The sequence below is a fragment of the Aquarana catesbeiana genome, linkage group LG05 (assembly GCF_042186555.1).
Source record: "Aquarana catesbeiana isolate 2022-GZ linkage group LG05, ASM4218655v1, whole genome shotgun sequence".
NCBI lineage: Eukaryota > Metazoa > Chordata > Amphibia > Anura > Ranidae > Aquarana > Aquarana catesbeiana.
In genome coordinates, this window is record NC_133328.1 from 323,917,846 (window position 1) to 323,939,709 (window position 21,864).

General features: G+C 41.9%; 1 protein-coding gene across 1 annotated transcript in view; it reads right to left on the minus strand.

The window, feature by feature from the left end:
- Positions 1-21,864, minus strand: part of CDH18 (cadherin 18) — a 1,382,204-nt gene that overhangs the window by 594,284 nt on the left and 766,056 nt on the right. The window contains exon 4 of the mRNA XM_073630863.1: positions 19,720-19,839. Coding sequence (XP_073486964.1) covers positions 19,720-19,839 — 120 coding nt within the window. The remainder of the gene's footprint in view (positions 1-19,719; positions 19,840-21,864) is intronic.

Here is a 21,864-nt window from a genome sequence, read left to right on the forward strand (position 1 = left end):
GTTGTTCCTAATTTTTACAGACAGTCTATTGACTGGAATGGTACCAGCTGATTGGAGAAAAGCCAATATAGCACCAATATTTAAAAAGGGCCCAAAAAACATCCCTGGGAATTACAGACCAGTTAGCCTAACATCGATAGTATGTAAACTCTTGGAGGGGATGATAAGGGACTATATACAAGATTTTAGTAATAAGAATTATATCATTAGCAGTAATCAGCATGGATTCATGAAGAATCGTCCTTGCCAAACCAATCTATTAACCTTCTATGAGGAGGTGAGTTGCCATCTAGATAAAGGAAGGCCCGTAGACGTGGTGTATCTGGATTTTGCAAAAGCATTTGACAAACGTTTACTGTATAAAATAAGGTGCGTTGGCATGGACCATAGGGTGAGTACATGGATTGAAAACTGGCTACAAGGGCGTGTTCAGAGGGTGGTGATAAATGGGGAGTACTCAGAATGGTCGGGGTGGGTAGTGGGGTTCCCCAGGGTTCTGTTCTGGGACCAATCCTATTTAATTTGTTCATAAACGACCTGGAGGATGGGATAAACAGCTCAATCTCTGTATTTGCAGACGATACTAAGCTAAGCAGGGCAATAACTTCTCCGCAGGATGTGGAAATCTTGCAAAAAGACCTGAACAAATTAATGGGGTGGGCGACTACATGGCAAATGAGGTTCAATGTAGAAAAATGTAAAATAATGCATTTGGGTGGCAAAAATATGAATGCAATCTATACACTGGGGGGAGAACCTCTGGGGGAATCTAGGATGGAAAAGGACCTGGGGGTCCTAGTGGATGATAGGCTCAGCAATGGCATGCAATGCCAAGCTGCTGCTAATAAAGCAAACAGAATATTGGCATGCATTAAAAGGGGGATCAACTGCAGAGATAAAACGATAATTCTCCCGCTCTACAAGACTCTGGTCCGGCCGCACCTGGAGTATGCTGTCCAGTTCTGGGCACCAGTCCTCAGGAGGGACGTACTGGAAATGGAGCGAGTACAAAGAAGGGCAACAAAGCTAATAAAGGGTCTGGAGGATCTTAGTTATGAGGAAAGGTTGCGAGCACTGAAATACGGGGCAATTTAGGTAACAGCGATCACAGGTCAATTAGTTTCAGTATAAATCACACAAATAGGAAACATGAAGGGAACACAAAGACACTGAATTTCAAAAGAGCCAACTTCCCTAAACTACAAACCTTGCTAAAAGGCATAAATTGGGATAAAATATTAGGAACAAAGAATACGGAGGAGAGATGGGTTTGCTTTAAGAGCATATTAAATAAGGGCATTAGCCAATGTATCCCATTGGGTAATAAATTTAAAAGAGCGAACAAACATCCTGGATGGCTTAACTCCAATGTAAAAATGCATATAAAAGCAAAGGAGAAGGCCTTCAAAAAATACAAGGTTGAGGGATCATCCTCAGCATTCAGAATTTATAAAGAATGCAATAAGAAATGTAAGGGTGCAATTAGGATGGCTAAGATAGAACATGAAAGACACATAGCAGAGGAGAGCAAAAAAAATCCCAAGAAATTCTTTAAGTATGTAAACAGTAAAAAAGGGAGGACAGACCATATTGGCCCCATAAAGAATGAGGAAGGACATCTGGTTACAAAGGATGGGGAGATGGCAAAGGTATTGAATTTATTCTTCTCCTCAGTCTTCACGAGTGAATCGGGGGGCTTCAGTAACCAAAACTGCAGTGTTTATCCTCATGACACAACACAGGAAGCACCTACATGGTTAACAGAGGACGGAATTAAAATTAGACTTGAGAAACTTAACATTAATAAATCACCGGGACCAGATGGCTTGCATCCGAGGGTACTTAGGGAACTCAGTCAGGTGATTGCCAGACCGTTGTTCCTAATTTTTACAGACAGTCTATTGACTGGAATGGTACCAGCTGATTGGAGAAAAGCCAATATAGCACCAATATTTAAAAAGGGCCCAAAAAACATCCCTGGGAATTACAGACCAGTTAGCCTAACATCGATAGTATGTAAACTCTTGGAGGGGATGATAAGGGACTATATACAAGATTTTAGTAATAAGAATTATATCATTAGCAGTAATCAGCATGGATTCATGAAGAATCGTCCTTGCCAAACCAATCTATTAACCTTCTATGAGGAGGTGAGTTGCCATCTAGATAAAGGAAGGCCCGTAGACGTGGTGTATCTGGATTTTGCAAAAGCATTTGACAAACGTTTACTGTATAAAATAAGGTGCGTTGGCATGGACCATAGGGTGAGTACATGGATTGAAAACTGGCTACAAGGGCGTGTTCAGAGGGTGGTGATAAATGGGGAGTACTCAGAATGGTCGGGGTGGGTAGTGGGGTTCCCCAGGGTTCTGTTCTGGGACCAATCCTATTTAATTTGTTCATAAACGACCTGGAGGATGGGATAAACAGCTCAATCTCTGTATTTGCAGACGATACTAAGCTAAGCAGGGCAATAACTTCTCCGCAGGATGTGGAAATCTTGCAAAAAGACCTGAACAAATTAATGGGGTGGGCGACTACATGGCAAATGAGGTTCAATGTAGAAAAATGTAAAATAATGCATTTGGGTGGCAAAAATATGAATGCAATCTATACACTGGGGGGAGAACCTCTGGGGGAATCTAGGATGGAAAAGGACCTGGGGGTTCTAGTGGATGATAGGCTCAGCAATGGCATGCAATGCCAAGCTGCTGCTAATAAAGCAAACAGAATATTGGCATGCATTAAAAGGGGGATCAACTGCAGAGATAAAACGATAATTCTCCCGCTCTACAAGACTCTGGTCCGGCCGCACCTGGAGTATGCTGTCCAGTTCTGGGCACCAGTCCTCAGGAGGGACGTACTGGAAATGGAGCGAGTACAAAGAAGGGCAACAAAGCTAATAAAGGGTCTGGAGGATCTTAGTTATGAGGAAAGGTTGCGAGCACTGAACTTATTCTCTCTGGAGAAGAGACGCTTGAGAGGGGATATGATTTCAATTTACAAATACCGTACTGGTGACCCCACAATAGGGATAAAACTTTTTCGCAGAAGAGAGTTTAATAAGACTCGTGGCCACTCATTACAATTAGAAGAAAAGAGGTTTAACCTTAAACTACGTAGAGGGTTCTTTACTGTAAGAGCGGCAAGGATGTGGAATTCCCTTCCACAGGCGGTGGTCTCAGCGGGGAGCATTGATAGCTTCAAGAAACTATTAGATAATCACCTGAATGACCGCAATATACAGGGATATGTAATGTAATACTGACACATAATCACACACATAGGTTGGACTTGATGGACTTGTGTCTTTTTTCAACCTCACCTACTATGTAACTATGTAACCCCGAACCAAAATTTAAAAAAAAATGATGTGGGGGTCCCCCTAAATTCCATACCAGGCCCTTCAGTTCTGGTATGGATATTAAGGGGAACCCCGGCCAAAATTTATAAAAAAAATGGCGTGGGGTCCCCCTCAAAATCTATACCAGACCCTTCAGGTCTGGCATGGATTTTAAGGGGAACCCGCGCCAAAATTTTTAAAAAAACGGCGTGGGGTCCCCCCAAAAATCCATACCAGACCCTTATCCAAGCATGCAACCTGGCAGGCCGCAGGAAAATAGGGGGGGAGAGAGAGTGCCCCCCCTCCTGAACCATACCAGGCCACATGCCCTCAACATTGGGAGGGTGCTTTGGGGTAGCCCCCCCAAAACACCTTGTCCCCATGTTGATGAGGACAAGGGCCTCATCCCCACAACCCTGGCCGGTGGTTGTGGGGGTCTGCGGGTGGGGGGCTTATCGGAATCTGGAAGCCCCCTTTAACAAGGGAACCCCCAGATCCCGGCCCTCCCCCCTGTGTGAAATGGTAAGGGGGTACCTACTATTTCACAAAAAAACTGTCAAAAATGTTAAAAATGACAAGAGACAGTTTTTGACAATTTCTTTATCTAAATGCTTCTTCTTTCTTCTATCTTCTATCTTCCTTCGGTTTCTTCCTCCATCTTCTTCTTCTTCTGGTTCTTCTGGTTCTTCTGGTTCTTCTGGTTCTTCCTCCGGTGTTCTCGTCCGGCATCTCCTCCGCGGCGTCGGCGTCTTCTTCCCTTCTTCTCCTCGGGCCGCTCCGCATCCATGATGGCATGGAGGGAGGCTCCCGCTCTTCTCTTCATCTTCTTCTCGGGCCGCTCCGCATCCATGCTGGCATGGAGGGAGGCTCCCGCTGTGTGACGCTTCTCCTCTTCTGACGGTTCTTAAATAATGGGGGGCAGGGCCACCCGGTGACCCAGCCCCCTCTGACGCACGGTGACTTGACGGGACTTCCCTGTGGTGTCACGGGGAATGCCACAGGGAAGTCCCATCAAGTCACCCCCGTTATTTAAGAACCGTCAGAAGAGGAGAAGCGTCATACAGTGGGAGCCTCCCTCCATGCCATCATGGATGCGGGGCGGCCCAAAAAGAAGATGAAGAGAAGAAGATGAAGAGAAGAGCAGGAGCCTCCCTTCATGCCATCATGGATGCGGAGCGGCCCGAGGAGAAGAAGGGAAGAAGACGCCGACACCACGGAGGAGATGCCGGATGAGAACACCGGAGAAAGAACCAGAAAAACCAGTAGAACCAGAAGAAGAAGGAGGAAGAAACCAAAGGAAGATAGAAGATAGAAGAAAGAAGAAAGAAGAAAGAAGAAGCATTTAAATAAAGGAATTGTCAAAAACTGTCTCTTGTCATTTTTAACATTTTTGACAGTTTTTTTGTGAAATGGTAGGGGTACTTTTGTACCCCCTTACCATTTCACACAGGGGGGAGGGTTGGGATCTGGGGGTCCCCTTGTTAAAGGGGGCTTCCAGATTCTGATAAGCCCCCCGCCCGCAGACCCCCAAAACCACCAGCCAGGGTTGTGGGGATGAGGCCCTTGTCCTCATCAACATGGGGACAAGGTGTTTTGGGGGGCTACCCCAAAGCACCCTCCCAATGTTGAGGGCATGTGGCCTGGTACGGTTCAGGAGGAGGGGCGCTCTCTCATCCCCCCTCTTTTCCTGCGGCCTGCAAGGTTGCGTGCTCGGATAAGGGTCTGGTATGGATTTTTGGGGGACCCCACACCGTTTTTTTTTATTTTGGCGCGGGGTTCCCCTTAAAATCCATACCAGACCTGAAGGGTCTTATATAGATTTTGAGGGGGACCCCACGCCATTTTTTTTTTAAATTTTGGCCGGGGTTCCCGTTAATATCCATACCAGACCTGAAAGGCCTGGTATGGAATTTAGGGGGACCCCTACGTCATTTTTTTATAAAATTTTGCCCGGGGTTCCCCTTAGTATCCATACCAGACCTGAGGGGCCTGGTATGGAATTTAGGGGGACCCCCACGTCATTTTTTTTTTAAATTTTGGTTCGGGGTTCCCCTGTGGGGAATTTCTACGCCGTTTTTATCAATGAACTTCTATGTGTATTGTCGGACTGGCAATGCATTAATAGCCGTGAGTAGTTTTAAATGACTTTTTTTCCTTTGAAATGTAATTTTGCTGTCAGACTGTTCTAAACATGGGAAACATGCGCCCCTTTACAGGCATACTACAGACACCCCCCAGGTATGAAATTTAAAGGGATATTACACTTTTATTGTTTCACTTTAAGCATTATTAAAATCACTGCTCACGAAAAAACGGCCGTTTTTAAAACTTTTTTGCATTGATCCATGTCCCCTGGGGCAGGACCCAGGTCCCCAAACACTTTTTATGACAATAACTTGCATATAAGCCTTTAAAATTAGCACTTTTGATTATTCATATTCGTGTCCCACTTTAACGGTGTTCGCGTGTTCGAACACATTTTTTGCCTGTTCGCATGTTCTGGAGCCTTTAAAATTAGCACTTTTGATTTCTCCCATAGACTTTTAAAGGGTGTTCCGCAGCATTCGAATTTGCTGCGAACACCCCAAATTGTTCACTGTTCGGCGAACTTGCGAACAGCTGATGTTCGAGTCGAACATGAGTTTGACTCCAACTCGAAACTCATCCCTAATTGGGACTATCTAATACCCTATTTGATGTTTGCCATTAGGGAGGTACCCCAATCCTCTACGGGTTTCTCACCCTTCGAGTTACTCTATGGGAGACACCCAAGAGGACTGCTGGATATCGCCAAGGAAACTTGGGAAAATGAGAGTTCTCCCCACAGGAGTGTGATTGAGCATGTCGCCCTGATGCAAGATAGAATTGCACAGGTAATGCCAATCGTAAAGGAACATTTGGCCCAAGCGCAGTTAGCACAGCAGAGAGTGTACAACCGTGGGGCCAAGACCTGTACTTTTTCCCCGGGGGATAGGGTATTGGTACTAGTCCCTACGGTTGAAAGCAAATTCATGGCCAAATGGCAAGGTCCATACGAAATCATTGAAAAAATGAGTGAGGTAAACTACAGGGTCAGACAGCCAGGAAAGCGAAAGCCAGAACAGATATATCACATCAATCTGCTGAAAGCCTGGAGGTATAGGGAATCCCTAGTCACAGAGACTTTGTCACCGGCCCAGTCTGATTGCTTAGTTCCTGAGGTTGCAATCGCAGTCACCTTATCGAAACCCCAACAAGAGGAGGTTAAAGACTTTGTACTTCGCAACAAAGAGATTTTCTCTGAGCTGCCGTGAGAAACATCTGGTGTAGAGCATGACATTATCACCCTGCCAGGAGAAAGGGTAAAACTAAAACCTTATAGAATACCAGAGGCCTGACGGGAGGCAATACGTGGGGAGGTTCAAAGGATGCTGGAATTGGGTGTGATAGAAGAGTCCCAGAGTGACTGGTCCAGTCCTATCGTACTAGTGCCCAAACCTGATGGGAGCTGGCGGTTTTGTAACGATTTTCGACAATTGAATAAAGTTACAAAATTTGACACCTACCCCATGCCGCATATAGATGAGTTGATCGACCGGCTGGGAACAGCCCAATACATGACAACTCTCGATCTCACCAAAGGGTATTGGCAAATTCCCCTGACCGAGTCGGCCAAGGAGAAAACTGCTTTTGTAACCCCAGATGGGGCGTTCCAATATAAGAGAATGCCGTTTGGGTTACAGAATGCACCGGCAACATTCCAACGGAAAATGGACAAGATTCTGAGGCCCCATCAAGTATGCTGCAGCTTACCTGGATGATGTGATTATCCATAGCACAGATTGGGTCTCACATCTGCCAAAAGTGCAAGCAGTCTTAGACTCTATCTGGAAAGCTGGGTTTACGGCCAATTCAAAGAAGTGTACCATTGGACAGGAGGAGGCCATATATCTTGGATACACTATTGGGAGGGGAGTGATAAAGCCCCAAGTCAATAAAGTCGAGGCCATACAGAGTTGGCCACGTCCCAACAGCAAGAAGCAGGTATGAGCCTTTCTGGGAATCGCTGGCTATTATCGGCGATTCATTCCCCATTTTGCTTCTCAGGCTGTGCCCCTCACCAACCTGACAAAAGGGAAAGAGTCTGTCATGGTTAAATGGTCCCCAGAGGCTGAAGAAGCATTCCAGTCCTTAAAAACAGCCTTATGTAGCCAGCCAGTGTTGTACTCACCAGACTTCTCTAAGGACTTTGTTGTACAAACTGATGCATCAGATGTTGGGTTGGGAGCAGTGTTGTCCCAGGTCTGGAACGGGGAAGAGCACCCAGTCATTTACCTCAGCAGGAAATTGAAGTCCCATGAGGTAAATTACGCCTCTATTGAGAAGGAGTGTTTAGCGGTGAAGTGGGCTCCAGATTCCCTTCGGTACTATCTGCTAGGTAGGCACTTTAACCTGGTAACTGATCACGCTCCTTTAAAGTGGATGGCTCAAAACAAGGAGACCAATAGAAGGATAAATAGGTGGTTCCTGGCCCTATAGGAATTCATCTTTACAGTAAAGCATCGCCCTGGCGTTAAAATGGGGAATGTGGATGCTTTGTCTTGAGTACATGCGTGCCTGACTGCGTGAGTTCCAACCCCAAGGTTGAAACAAGAGGGGGGGGTATGTGACAGCAGGCAGGTAAAATCACCTGGTTGTATCCAGGATGGAAAATATGTATGCCCTAGATTCAGGCTTTATGCTGACTTATACCACTAGGGGGAGTGCTGGGAGTCCTGCAGGGGAAGAGGTAATGAGCCCAGCTGAAGTAAGTGGGCTCATTAAGACCTATAGAAAAAACCCCAGCATGCTTAGGGAGATGCTCCATCCTGGAACCAGTTCTGTGTGTGTAGACTGGGGAGTGTGGTATCGGTCCTGTGTGGTGAGTTAACGTCTGTGTGGCAAACTTCTCAAAGAGAGATAGGGACTGGGGCAGCACAAGGCTGCACCCAGTTGTTAGATAGGGAATCTACGTGTGTAGTAAGCGGTCAAACTGACCAAGATTTCTTTTTTTATGTTTCTGTATGTTTTGCTGTTATATTTTTCACTGCATTAAGCATAAATAAACTGCACCTTTGTTTTTTTTTCACCTATATACACATACACAGTATAGTTTAAATATGTTAGAAAAAAACTTAGTACTACTTCTAGCAAGATCTAGGGATCATGGAGACAGTGGTAAGATAAATATACAATCTGCCTTTTTTTCCTTTAGTTAAATTTTTTGTAAAATAATCAATCTTCATAAGCAGACCTTGCATTTTACTGCAAGGTCCACTGCATGTGTCATTATACAAATGGTCATATATATATATATATATATATATATATATATATATATATATATATATATATAACCAAAAGTATTGAGACGCCTGCCTTTACACGCACATGAACTTTATTGGCATCCCAGTCTTAGGCCCCATACACACTATTAGATTTTCTGCAGATTTTTGTCTTCAGATTTACCAAAATCATGTAGTGCAAAGGTCTGCCTGATTGCATACAAATTGAAACTCTTATGGTTTGACCTCATAATATATGGTTTTGGTAAATTTGAAGACAAAAATCTGCAGAAAATCTAATAGTGTGTATGGGGCTTTAGTCAGTAAGGTTCAATATTGAGTTGGTCCACCCTTTGCAGCTAAAACAGCTTCAACTCTTCTGGGAAGACTGTCCACAAGGTTTAGGCGTGTGTCTATTGGAATGTTTGATTATTCTTCCAGAAGTGCATTTGTGAGGTCAGGCACCGATGTGGACGAGAAGGCCTGGCTCACAGTCTCCGTTCTAATTCATCCCAAAGTTGTTCTATCGAATTGAGGCCAGTCATGTTTTTCCACCCAAAACTCGCTCATCCATGTCTTTATGTACCTTGCATAACTGTGTACCCCTTACAGACCAGAGAAATGTTTACATTTGTACTATAGGCCTATTTTTGGCAATTTTCTATGTAATCTAATCAGTGTTTATTTAAAAAATAAGAATGTTTAATGTAAATAAAGTATACTTTTATTCTTTAACATGTCATATTTAAAATGGCACTACAATATATTTCTGCACAAAGTATGGAAAACTTAATTGTAAATGAAAAGAGAAAAATGTTTTTCAAATTTGCACATTTTCTTGTTAAGTAATAATGAAAAAAGAAGCAAGCACATGAATATTGCATAAAAAATATTAATGGTAAAAAAAGAGATGGAAACAAAAATCAGCAGTAGATAGTAACTGAGGGGAAATAAGGAGAAATTGTTAATTAGGGTTAAAGAAGAACTAAAGGCAACACCTTGAGAAAGTCACGTGTCAGTGATGCAACGCGTGGGAGGAGCTTAGGTCATTCAGTGCTGCAATAAACCTGAAGGTTAACAGCAGCTGTTTCTCTATGGGAAACCTCGTCCACAGCGGCTGACTGCAATCTGCATATTTGAATGCTTCTAATAGACCGGGAGTTTGTGAGTGTATCTCTTGTCCCTGTTTTGCTTGTGTATCTAAAAATCTTTATCCTGAGAGCCGAATCACCAGCAGTATTATGGCTAAAGTGGGATGCAAGAAAAACTAAATATCCTGATACAAACGATCTAACCCAGTGAGTCAATCAATCTGGATTAAGGGAAGGAACTGTTTAATTGTTTTTACTTTCCCCCACTATTTTATCTCTGCCTGGACATTGTACTCAGAGTGTCATTATTATTTTATTTATATTCACCGTCACATCACCAATTTGAAGATTTATCTTGGCAATTTTAACACATGTATTAGCACCATAATTATTTATCTATTTTATTCACATGTATGCATTTTTTATTCCTGGATTTAAGCTTAGTCGCAGCAGCATATTGTGCACTATTTATTTAAAGCGCATCAATTTTATACTTAGTTCTATCTTCTAAATTATCATAAAGGATGAGGTACCCCCATAGCCCATACAACCCTAAAATATATAACTAGGCGGAAGACGCCAATCTTTTTCGGCTTTGATTATTTGCACGAATGATTAGTTTGCGTGTATAATCTGACACATTGGATGATATGACGGACTATACAGGATCAGAATGGGATGGAATAATGTCCAAAATTCATAAAGAATGTGGGGATGACCATGGCATTGAACTAGAAGTTGAGGTCCTGATACATAAACTCAGGCAGGCACTGGAACGAAAATCTAATTTATTCTGGCTGGTCAAATTCCTAGAGGGCTATATCATGGAAGACTTGAATCCACAGGGATTGAGGATTCGGGTATTCCCTAACCTTTGGGAGATGAAAAATGTATTTAAAATACAGTGGGAAGCAAATCTGCAGGAATGCACAGTGAAAATGATGAAGTCTACGATTGAACATTATAATAGGGATATTAAGGATCTCGATAATGAAATCATTGAATTTCAAAAACAAAATGTGTCCCTATGTGTCCATCCTAAATTCTTATAGAAAGACAAACTATTGAAAGAACATATAGAGACATATAGAGAAATCAATAAAGATCTAAACTACAAAAAAGATATTAAATTTATTAGAGGGAAAATGGCGTTCAATGGAAAATATGCGTATAAATGGCCACAACTAGGTAGAAAAAGAGGTAGAAAAAAACAGGGGGGATATAAAGGTACATGAAAACGTGAAAATGATACTGCAGAAGGAACTGATTCTGATTCATTACAGGTTTCACAAATTTCACGCTTTTCTCAATTTTCACAGCCTTCGAGGAAGAGGTAGACATTGAGGATCTAGAAAAAGACAAACTACCGGTGATGGCCACAATGGTGATGGTAAGGGAAAGAAATTAAAGGAATATACATAAGACAAGCAGTATGATTCAGATTTAGGCACAGACAATATGGCTGGTGATGGGTCACTTGGTGGTGAACAGATTACTATGAGGGGAGCTATGGGTTCTGATATATTGACTGGTTCCAATTGGACACCCATGTCTCCTCAAATATCCACACAGATACACGTGAATACCCCCCCGTAACTTGGGGACTATTCCTAAAGGCACTAAAGATAAGGATGTTCAGTTGCTCCCTCCGGTTCAGGACCAACCCAACAAGCAAGGTGCTCTTCACAATCTGGATCGGTATGCATACAAAAGCAAACTACCAGCTGCAGGTTATCAACCTTTCCTCCCAGGTACTTTCTCAGGTAGAGCTTAGGCCTAAGCTTCTGTCCTACTGCATGGGCGGACAATTTTGAGGTAGTCAAAGGCCTCAAACTCTTTGCTAGATGACTAACTTATAAGTATATGTATGATGAGGAAAGGAAAAAGAAAAAAACAAGAGATTATTGAACGTGAACAATGGAAAGGGTTTACAGTAAGAGATTTTATGGCCCTGAAAGATCTTATGGATATTTTAGATGAAAATGATGCAGCCATAGGGGGGTCTGCAGAGGGTGGTCTCCCGGATATACAACCGGGGGTCTCCCCTCATGCACAGTCCCCTATGGAGTCTCCTAAATTTCAGAAGAAATCTACAAATTTCCCTCCCTTAAAAATGAATGCTAATATTTGAACATTTTTGTCCCAGGTTACTTATTAAAAAACTGAATTTAAATCTCTCGATGACAATAATATCACCTTTGAGCAGCAGCGAGCAATAAACCAACTACAGAATAATAGGGACATCACCATTAAGATGGCCAATAAAGGCGGGCATGTAGTAGTGATGGACACAAGTGGCTATCGGGCAATGTGCCTTGATATCCTCTCAAATAGAGACTGATATGCCCTCGTTCTTGAGGAAAATACCCATGAATTCAATAAAGACTATGACAGAATTATTAACAGTGCTTACATTAACGGAATCATTGACAAGGAGATTTTTGAGGCTTTAAACATACCTCACCAAAGAATACCATCATTTTATTCTTTACCGAAAACCCACAAGAACATGACAATGCCACCAGGGTGTCCAATTATCTCAGAAATTGGTGCCAAAACTGAGAAGGGAAGTCATCTGGTAGATGCTTTTTTTTGCCACCCCACGTTTTGGAACGTCCATCATACATTCAGGACATCATGGATTTACTGAGAAAACGATATAACATTGTAGTACCATCAGACAGTATACTAGTCTCTATTGATGTGAAGGCACTATACTGCAGTATCCCACATTTACTTGGGATCTCTGTGGTGGAGATGGATGAGGCAGCAACACCCCACAATACCTTTGTGGTACAGCTGCTACACCATATCCTGACAAAGTTATTTACCTTTGATGGCTCCCACTACCTTCAGGTGCAGGGGGTTGCGATGGGGGCATGTTGTCATGTTTTATGCCAAACTGTACCGGGGGTGGGGGGTGGGAGCGTACTCTTTTCACAGATGAGTCCTTGTCTATGTGCCTGTCCAGCATTGTATGCTGGTACAGGTACATAGACAATATTTTTGCAGTATGGAACTCTAGTAAGCTGGATCTACTGAGATTCATGGAGAGGCTATATAGCAATACGTATAATCTTAAATTGCAATGTGATTCACGATCAATATCATTTCTCGATCTAGATATATTCAAACAGGAGGCTGGAACAGTGGGCACGTCATTGTATAGTAAACCCATGCCGCAAAACACTGTACTTCAAGCGTCCAGTGTCCACCTGAAACCATTTATCAAAACCATACCATATTCACAATACTTAATTATCAGGCAAAACTGCTCCAATCAAGAGAATTTCAAGAAGGAATCTAATCTGTTAAAATTAAGATTACTAGAAAGAGACTATACCAAGACGACTCTAAGGAAAGCCTATAATAAGACATGCCAGAAAAATAGACAAGAACTGCTGTTTGGGAATCAAACCAATAAACAGTTAGATACAGTGAGAATAGTTACTACATACTCAAGTAACCATTATATGGTGAAAGAGACAGTAGGTAAACACTGGCATCTTCTTACGGTGATCCTATTCTGAGAAAATATATCAATGATTATCCCCAGATAACATATAAAAAGTGTCGATCTCTAAAGGGTAGATTGGTTCAAACGAAAGGTGTGATTTATATTGTTTTTGTAAATGTGGATCATACGTTGGAAAGACGTTTAGGAATTTTTGGAAAAGAATCTATGACCATATTTACTACACTAGAAAAAATCTACTATACACTCCAATTGGCAGACATGTAGCTCTTAAACATAAACGTGACACCTCAATGGTACAATTTACGGTCCTCAAAAGAGTTTTTGAGGATCCAAGTAGAGGGAATATATATACAAAAAACGATTGCATCGTGAGGCAAGGTGGATTTTTAAGAGAAATGCCACCTGCCCACTAGGCCTTAATGAGGCTCTTAGTTACAGACCATTTTTGGGCTAACCTTACTATAACTGCTAGAAGTCGTGGGTTCATAAATCCCACAGAATACAACATATCCAACTATACTGTAGTCTGATCCATGTATAGACGTATATCCTGCTGTGTCCTGTTTCTTTAAAAGCAAATATAATCAAGCCTGAATTTATTGTATTTGTCATATAAAATAGTTTTAAACAAGTTATAATGTATAATTTGTATTCAGATTTTTTTTGAATGAGGGTGCAGCATAAGCAATCTTTACAACAAACATACAAGGAAATACAAATTGCCCTCTGATCAGGCAATTGTGGTGTGATGTGCTGTAGTGGCCGGATATGTGATTTGTAATTATGTCAATATAAATGGGACCCCTGGCATGGCTATAATCTGGGGGCAGGAGTGCTGATTTTTTGGCCCCTTGCCTGACCAAGGTGGTGGGGTTGAGGTGGTAGGAGCCAGGGGAAATCATATTTAATGGTGCATATCTATACTGGAAATAATTTAATGGCTATAAACATGAGGGTATGGTTGATGTGAGGATATGGCTCTGGCTCTGTAGTATTGCATCTGTTCTGGTCTTTGCAGGACAGTTTTGTTGATGCAGCCTGATATTATGATATTCACGCCAGCTCTACTGCGCATGCGCATAATTTTAATTTCTTTTCGGCTGGGAATGTGGTTGGGGCATGCACATGCGCAGGATCGTGGGCGTCGCTTTTTGCTATTAAGAAGGCTAATTTAGGATGCTTTATGGCCTGACCGCATCCTCACTTCCTCTCACCTGAAAACAGATAGCAATTAAGATGCCGTTCTGGCGCCAACCACTGGCTATATTAGATCAGTTGGTTGATAGATGGACTTGTAGATGGTGCTGTGTTGTATGGTGGGAACAAACTGAGGGGAATCCAAGGTATATGCTACTAATAAACACGTTACCAATGCTGCTTGGGCAAGCTTTGAATAACTCATTGGCTGCTTATAATTATTTATCTTATAGACTCTTTGGCTAAATGTATTGAATAGAATGAGAGGAGAGATGCTTATGAAAATACCTCACTCTGTATTTACCTCATCCCCCAATACAACCTACAAACCCTATGTCCCTATATTTCAGAATAGAACCATATGATCATCTCATCACTTATATTATATTATATAAATTGTATCTACTTGTCTGAAGACACAAGCTTTCAGAGCACTCTCCTATGACACTTTGCACGTCACTTATTGTGGGCTCCTTTCTAGATGTAAGTGGCCCTCGCTGTACATCTTCTCACCTAATTGGTTGGTATGTTGGAAAGAATGTGTTGCACCCCCACCTAATCAAAATGCAAATAATGTTTGTGTTCTTTTTTTCTTTTTCTCTTTTTTGAACAGGATCTCTGTTTTAAAGTCAATAATGTAAGGTCCTGAGGAAGCAAAGATATGAAACGCGTCGACCTCTTGACATTGATCTAACAAAGATCTATAAATTTATTATTAGCTGATAGGTCATATTGACTAGAACCATATAATCAAATTGTTTTTACTTGAATTTTTAATAATTTGTAATAAATTTATTTAGTATTTTGTTTCGAAGTCCTTCACTGGTACTATTAAAGTCAGTCACATCAGTCCTATCTTCTAAAATAAAGAGGAAGTTCATTTCTCAAGCGCCACCCTTTGGGCCCCTTCTGCTAATTTCATGTTATTAGAAGTTTGGTGAGCGTTGATTCACACTTTATTAAGGTGTTTTTTTTTTTTTGTTTTTTTTTTTGTTTTTTTTATTTGGATGGCAGATAGCATCTCTAATTTCTGTTGTTTTTTTCAGAATTGTGTAGAATAATACTTGGCTATGTGTTTTTTTTTTTTCAAAGGACAGTTTGGAAGTAGGCAGTTACATTAAAAACAACACAATGGAAAATTAACAAGGGACACCAACATAGTTGTATTTTTTATCTTAAAAACTCAGGGATAATGGTGTTGTGGTAACTTCCCCAAAAAATCAAACAACAACCATAATATTATTATTATTATTTATATGACTACAAAACAAATGCCTTTTAAAATAGGTTTGGCATAACTACATCAGTATCACCAGCAAAGCAGCTTCATTATAGAAGTAACAACATGATTACTAGTATATTTTTAAATATTTGTATGTTGCCTATATCTGCAGAAATCGCATTGCAACAGAAGAGTAGTATATGCGACTTACATTTGCATTTAGCTGTGAAAAAACGCTTTTCCAGTGCTGGATCCCTGCCAGCACTGGGAAAGCGTTTTTTCACAGCTAAATGCAAATGTAAGTCGCATATACTACTCTTCTGTTGCAATGCGATTTCTGCAGATATAGGCAACATACAAATATTTAAAAATATACTAGTAATCATGTTGTTACTTCTAGAATGTGATGCAGTCCCTCCCTGAGGAAGACTTTATCCTTACAATAAGTTGAAACGCGTTGGAAATCTGCTATCAGGATGCCATCACACCTATCAGGGGTGGTACTTGTAACTAGCTGTAGGATGCATCATATGTTTCCATATATCTGATGTTTTTACAATCATTTAACACTTATGCAACACTTCTTAATTATAGATCAATGTGTAGTTTTATGTATATTCTATTCGTTTTTGTATCAATAAACTTCTTTTTTAACGATCATTCAATACTGCTAAATTACTGCATTGCCCTAAAAATCCCATTTTTTGAGGTACATATTTAGTTTTTTTGAAAAATTATAAGGGATGATGGCAATGACACGGCCAACCCTCTGAGTCATATATTCGTGTAAGCAGCTTCATTATTATCCCATTAAAGAAGATAAGAATGTGTGCTGTATTTCAATATTTTATCAATTGCCGCATCACGAATGTTAATTCTAGATTACGAGCGGTAGTTTACAAGACCAAACTCTTCCCTGTCATTCCTTGATTCCGATCATGCATGTTTGTTCTTTCGACTTTTGTGTGACGATTTCTATACTGACCATCCGAAAATCAGATGTTTAGTTCACATCCAAAAAAAGTTATAGTCTGCAAATCCAGCTTTTGTCTGAAGAAAAAGTGAAATTGCCTGTCGAAAGCACTGTACTAACGATCTGAAAATCCGCAGACAGCTCATCTTACGAATTTTCCCATCTGATTTTCAAATCGTGTGTGTGCGGGCCTTTAGGGAGGGTTTTAACCACTGTCAGATTTTTTGCAATCTGTGTTTCATTGCAGAAATTTCCATTCACTTCTTATCCCATAGCCAAAAAAGGAATTGAGAGCAAAAATTGAGTCACCAAAACTAGTGTCCCTATTGGAAGATTTCCCCTATTTTCCTGTTGTGGTGACAACCTAAAATTTTTGATTTTATTTAACCTTCATCCTCAGTGATAAAATTCTGACGTGTTTTAATCACTTCCCAATCTATCCAAAGTTTAAAAAGTTTTAACTTTAATTATATGTACTAAGGGTTAATAAGTAGTTAAATAGTAATACATTTTAGAAAAAACAAACTTGTAAGGTTTCTTTAACTGAGGCCATATACAGATCAATGGTCACACCATTTGCTCTCCATATTAATGAAATAGCAAACAAAATGAAAACTACATTGATCCATGGTATTTGCTTAACAACCTCCCACCCACCGTATAGGGAAATGACGGCAGACGGCATCCCCTCTCGTTCTGGGGCAACGTCATATGATGTCTCCCCAGTGTCACCGCTCTATGAAGCCCGTGGGAGCGCCGTGTCTTAGGGACTTCGATCTTGGTAAAGAGCTACGTCATTGGATTGGAAACGTCATATGTTTCCAATCACAGCTGACCACATGTAAATGAGGAAGTGATGTTTATTTGCTCACCTTGCCTCACACGGACATTGGTGTCACTGATGGGCACTGTTTGATGTCACTAATCAGTGCAGTTTTTTATCAGTGCAGCCTATCGTTGTCGCCTATCAGTGCCACTTATTAGTGCTGAATATCAGTGCCACCTATCATAGCCCATCAGTGTGGCATATTAGTACCTGCTCATCAGTGCCCTTCAGTGCTGCCTCATCAGTGCCCATCAATGCAGCCTATCAGTCCCGTCTCATCAGCACACATCAGTGAAGGAGAAAAATTACTTATTTCAATTATTACTTACAAAATTTTCTGACTGGAACTAAGAAAAACTTTTTTTTCAAAATGTTTGTTTTATTTTTTTTATTTTTGCAAGAAATAAAAAACCCAGTGGTGATTAAATACCACCAAAAGAAAGCTCTACTTGTGCTAAAAAAAATTATAAAATTTCATTTGGGGACCCCGCTGCATGACTGTGCAAATGTCATTCAAAATGTGACAATGCTGAAAGCTGAAATATGGCCTGGGCAGGAAGGGGGTTAATGTGGCCAGTATTGAAGTGATTAATTACATTTGCAGATCATCTGTAGGTGTCATTTTACACTGCATTTTGACAGTTGTCCCTGTTGTGTAAAACAAAGCATTTACTGACTGTCATTTTGTCAGCCAGCAAATGTAAGTTACAGTGGCAGGGGGAGCGAAGCCAGGGGAAAAGGAGTTGAACTTAATGTTGTTGTAAAGGCACAAACCTTCTGTATGCAGCAGTCCCCCAATACTTACCTGAGCTCCCCTCTCGATCCAGCGATGCCCACAAAAGCCTTGCCTCTCTGAGGACTTGCACTCCAGATTGGCTTTTGGCAGCAGTGGGACCCATTGGCTCCCACCGCTGTCAATCACAGCCAATGAGCCAATCGGGAGAAGGAAGGGTGGGGCCGAGCCGCAGATCCATGTGTGAATGGACACAAAGAGCCGTGGCTCAGAAGAGCGCCTGCTTGGGTGCCCCCATAGCAAGCTGCTTGCTGTGGGGGCATTGGGCAGGAGGGAGGAGTCAGGAACACCAGCGTAGGACCTGAGAAGAGAAGTAGCCGGGCTGCTCTGAACAAAACCATGACACAGAGCAGGTAGGTATGACATGTTTGTTATTAAAAAAAAACAAGGCTTTTATATTGCTTTAATCGATTGCCGACCAGTCGCCATCATTATACTGCGACAGGTTGGCATGGCTGCAAAAACCGTCGTAGGTTTACGTCGGCCGCTTTAAGAGCTATGGGGGGTATGTGCGCCAGTGACCCGCAATCACTCCTCAGAAAGCCAGAATGGGGATCTGTCAAAGGGTTTGGGGGTTCGGGTACTGCCCTAAGGGACATGTATCAATGCAAAAAAAACTCTAAAAAAATATTGTTTTTAAAGGAGCAGTGATTTTAATGATGCACAGCCCCCCTGCCCCAAAGCACCCCCTATGTGGAGTGCATGTGGCCTGGTATATTTCAGGAGGAGGGGGCTCTTCCCCCCTGAGCATTTTTGCTGCATCAGGTTCTATACATGCTACAGATGTGCCACAGGCAGACTAAAGTTCATAGTTTGAATGTATTAAACCGGATGATCATTTTTTAGCTTTTGTTTAGCATTTTTTACACTTTAAGTTTAGCCCAGGTCACCATACAGGCACTCATGGCTGCTAAGGTAGATTGGCTCATGGAAAGCGGACAAGCAGATTGGACTGAAGCAGACTGGACTATAGCAGACCGTACTGTAGCAGTCTGGACTGTAGCAGATGAGACAGTAGCGGACTAGACAGTAGTGGATGGACTGTAGAGACAGGACAGTTGTAGACTGAACTATAGCAGTGTCTACGATAATGGGAGATGGAGGTGGCACCAAATCTGGAATGGGGAAAGTAAGTTACTGTGACACATATTGAGCAGTAGACAACTCTCTTAGAATGGTATCTTTTATTGTTTTTCTCTTCTTGCTCACGGCTTTCCATAGATTAAAAAAAAAAAAAAAAAAAACTTGATAACCAGCTGGTAAATGTTTGGAAACCATAATTTCTATAAATGTGGATTTATCCATGTGTTAAAATAGAATTATAGTGATTGGAATGGAATACATTTGTTACAGGTCTTCACAAATGGCTCTATAACTATACAAGACAGTATCATCATTATATCATTACAGATGTTCTCAATGTAAAAAATAAAAGCAATTTTCATGTAACATTCAGATAATGAAATATGCATCTGCGTACTCTGCTTGCCTACCTGTTTTGGGGTCAACAGAGAAATAGGGTTGTCCTTGGAGAATACTGTAAACAACTCTGGCACTGTTTCCATATGTAGGGTCATCACCATCTGTAGCTGTCACTTGAATAACAGAGGTACCTGCACAATTAAGAGAATTGAACTCTTAAATGCATGTGTAAAATGGTTGCTATGTTATGTGCTGTAATGTTTAACACAACACATTGAATAGCCTGTGAATTAAAAAAAAATATATCAAAGTTATTATAATAGAATCACAGTAATTGCATATATTTTCCAAATCTACATACAGACATAACAAAGATGCGACTATTTGCAATATCCAATCATGCAAATCAACTCTGGTGTCTATGAAATAACAAGCATCAAAACAATAGAAATTCCCTGCTGTCATGTTGATCCAATGGCTTCAATACTTTTTAAGTCACAGATCAGGAGCAAGCACACAAAATCAGGAAAGTCAGAATGAAATTAGAACTCCTAATATGAATACTTGTACTGGGCGAGTTACCTAAAGTACAGTACTGTAACATTGACTCAGAATGATAGTTAAACCATTCTGGAGGAAGAATTCACTTTGGCTCTGAAAGCCATGGTCACAGAGAAACATCCAGGCCAAGACCACCTTATTAGGGCTTATTGTCTTAAATCTGCATATTTAATTGTAAAGCCCATGTGTACAGGATTACAGGCAGAAAACCTCTGAGACCTGGCTAGCCCTTTTCATCCTTATCCTAAAAGAGGAGAAATCAACACCAAGGGACACAAAGTTAGGCTCATGCCTTTTTTTAATTTGTGTATAAAAGGCCTGGCCAAAATCCTCACAGAGGGGATAAAACGATACTTGACAAAGATAATTTGATGGGTGTTCCCTGTCGTTCATTGGGTGGAAATTAACAACCCCTCTTGTCTAATTATGTCCACAGATACTGAAAAGGCATTTGATAGAATAGATTGAATGTTTAACCACTTAAGGTCCAGGCCATAGCCGAATGATGGCTACAGCGTGGACCTCAATCTCCGGGAGGCCATCATGGGACGTCCTCCCCTTTCCTCATTCCTCGTGCGCGCATCAGGGAAAATCTGTGCTGGCCGTGTCCCTTGGACACAGCCAGTCACAGATCGCAGTAAACGGCCAATCACAGCGGCTGTTTACAGCGCGATCGCCGGTGCCAATGAGAGATGATCTCAAATGTAAACATATGAGATCATCTCTCATTGCCGTCTCTCTCTCCTCACACAGAGACTGAGTGTGAGGAGAGAGAGGATAGCTGCAGTGATGTGTGCCTTCTGTGAGTGTTACAACACATTTTACTGTGATAAAAGTGACTAAACAGTGCCCAAACAGTACAGTAGGATCTGTGCCAATCAGTGCCCACCTGTGCCAATCGGTGACCACCTGTGCCCATCTGTGCCATTGGTGATCAGTGTCCAGACATCTGTGCACATCTGCAATCAGTGCCCACCTGTGCCACCTCATCGGTGCCCACCTGTGTCAATCAGTGCCCATCTGTGCCGCCTCATCAGTGCACATCTGTGCAATCAGTGCACATCTGTGCCGCCTCATCAGTGGCCATCTGTGCTGACTTATCAGTGCCCATCTGTGACACCTCAGTGCCCATCTGTGCCATCTCATCAGTGCCACCTCATCAGTGCATATCTGTGCCATAAATCAGTCCCCATCTGAGCCGCCTCAGTGCACATCTGTGCAATCAATCAGTGCCTATCTGTGCAGCTTCATCAGTGCTCATCTGTGCCACCTCACCAGTGCCCATCTGTGCCACCTCATCACTGCATATCTGTGTAATCAGTGCACATCTGTGCTGCCTCATCAGTGCACATCTGTGCAGCCTCATCAGTGCCGCCTCATCAGTGCACATCTGTGCCGCCTCATCAGTGCACATCTGTTCCACCTCATCAGTGCACATCTGTTCCACCTCATCAGTGCCCCTCTGTGCCACCTCATCAGTGCCCCTCTGTGCCACCTCATCAGTGCCCCTCTGTGCAACCTCATCAGTGCCCCTCTGTGCCACCTCAGTGCCCATCTGTGCTCATCAGTACCGCCTCATCAGTGCCCATCAGTGCAGGCTTAGCACACACCTGTGAAGTCGCATCATCACCAGCAAGCATGTCCAAAAGAGTCTT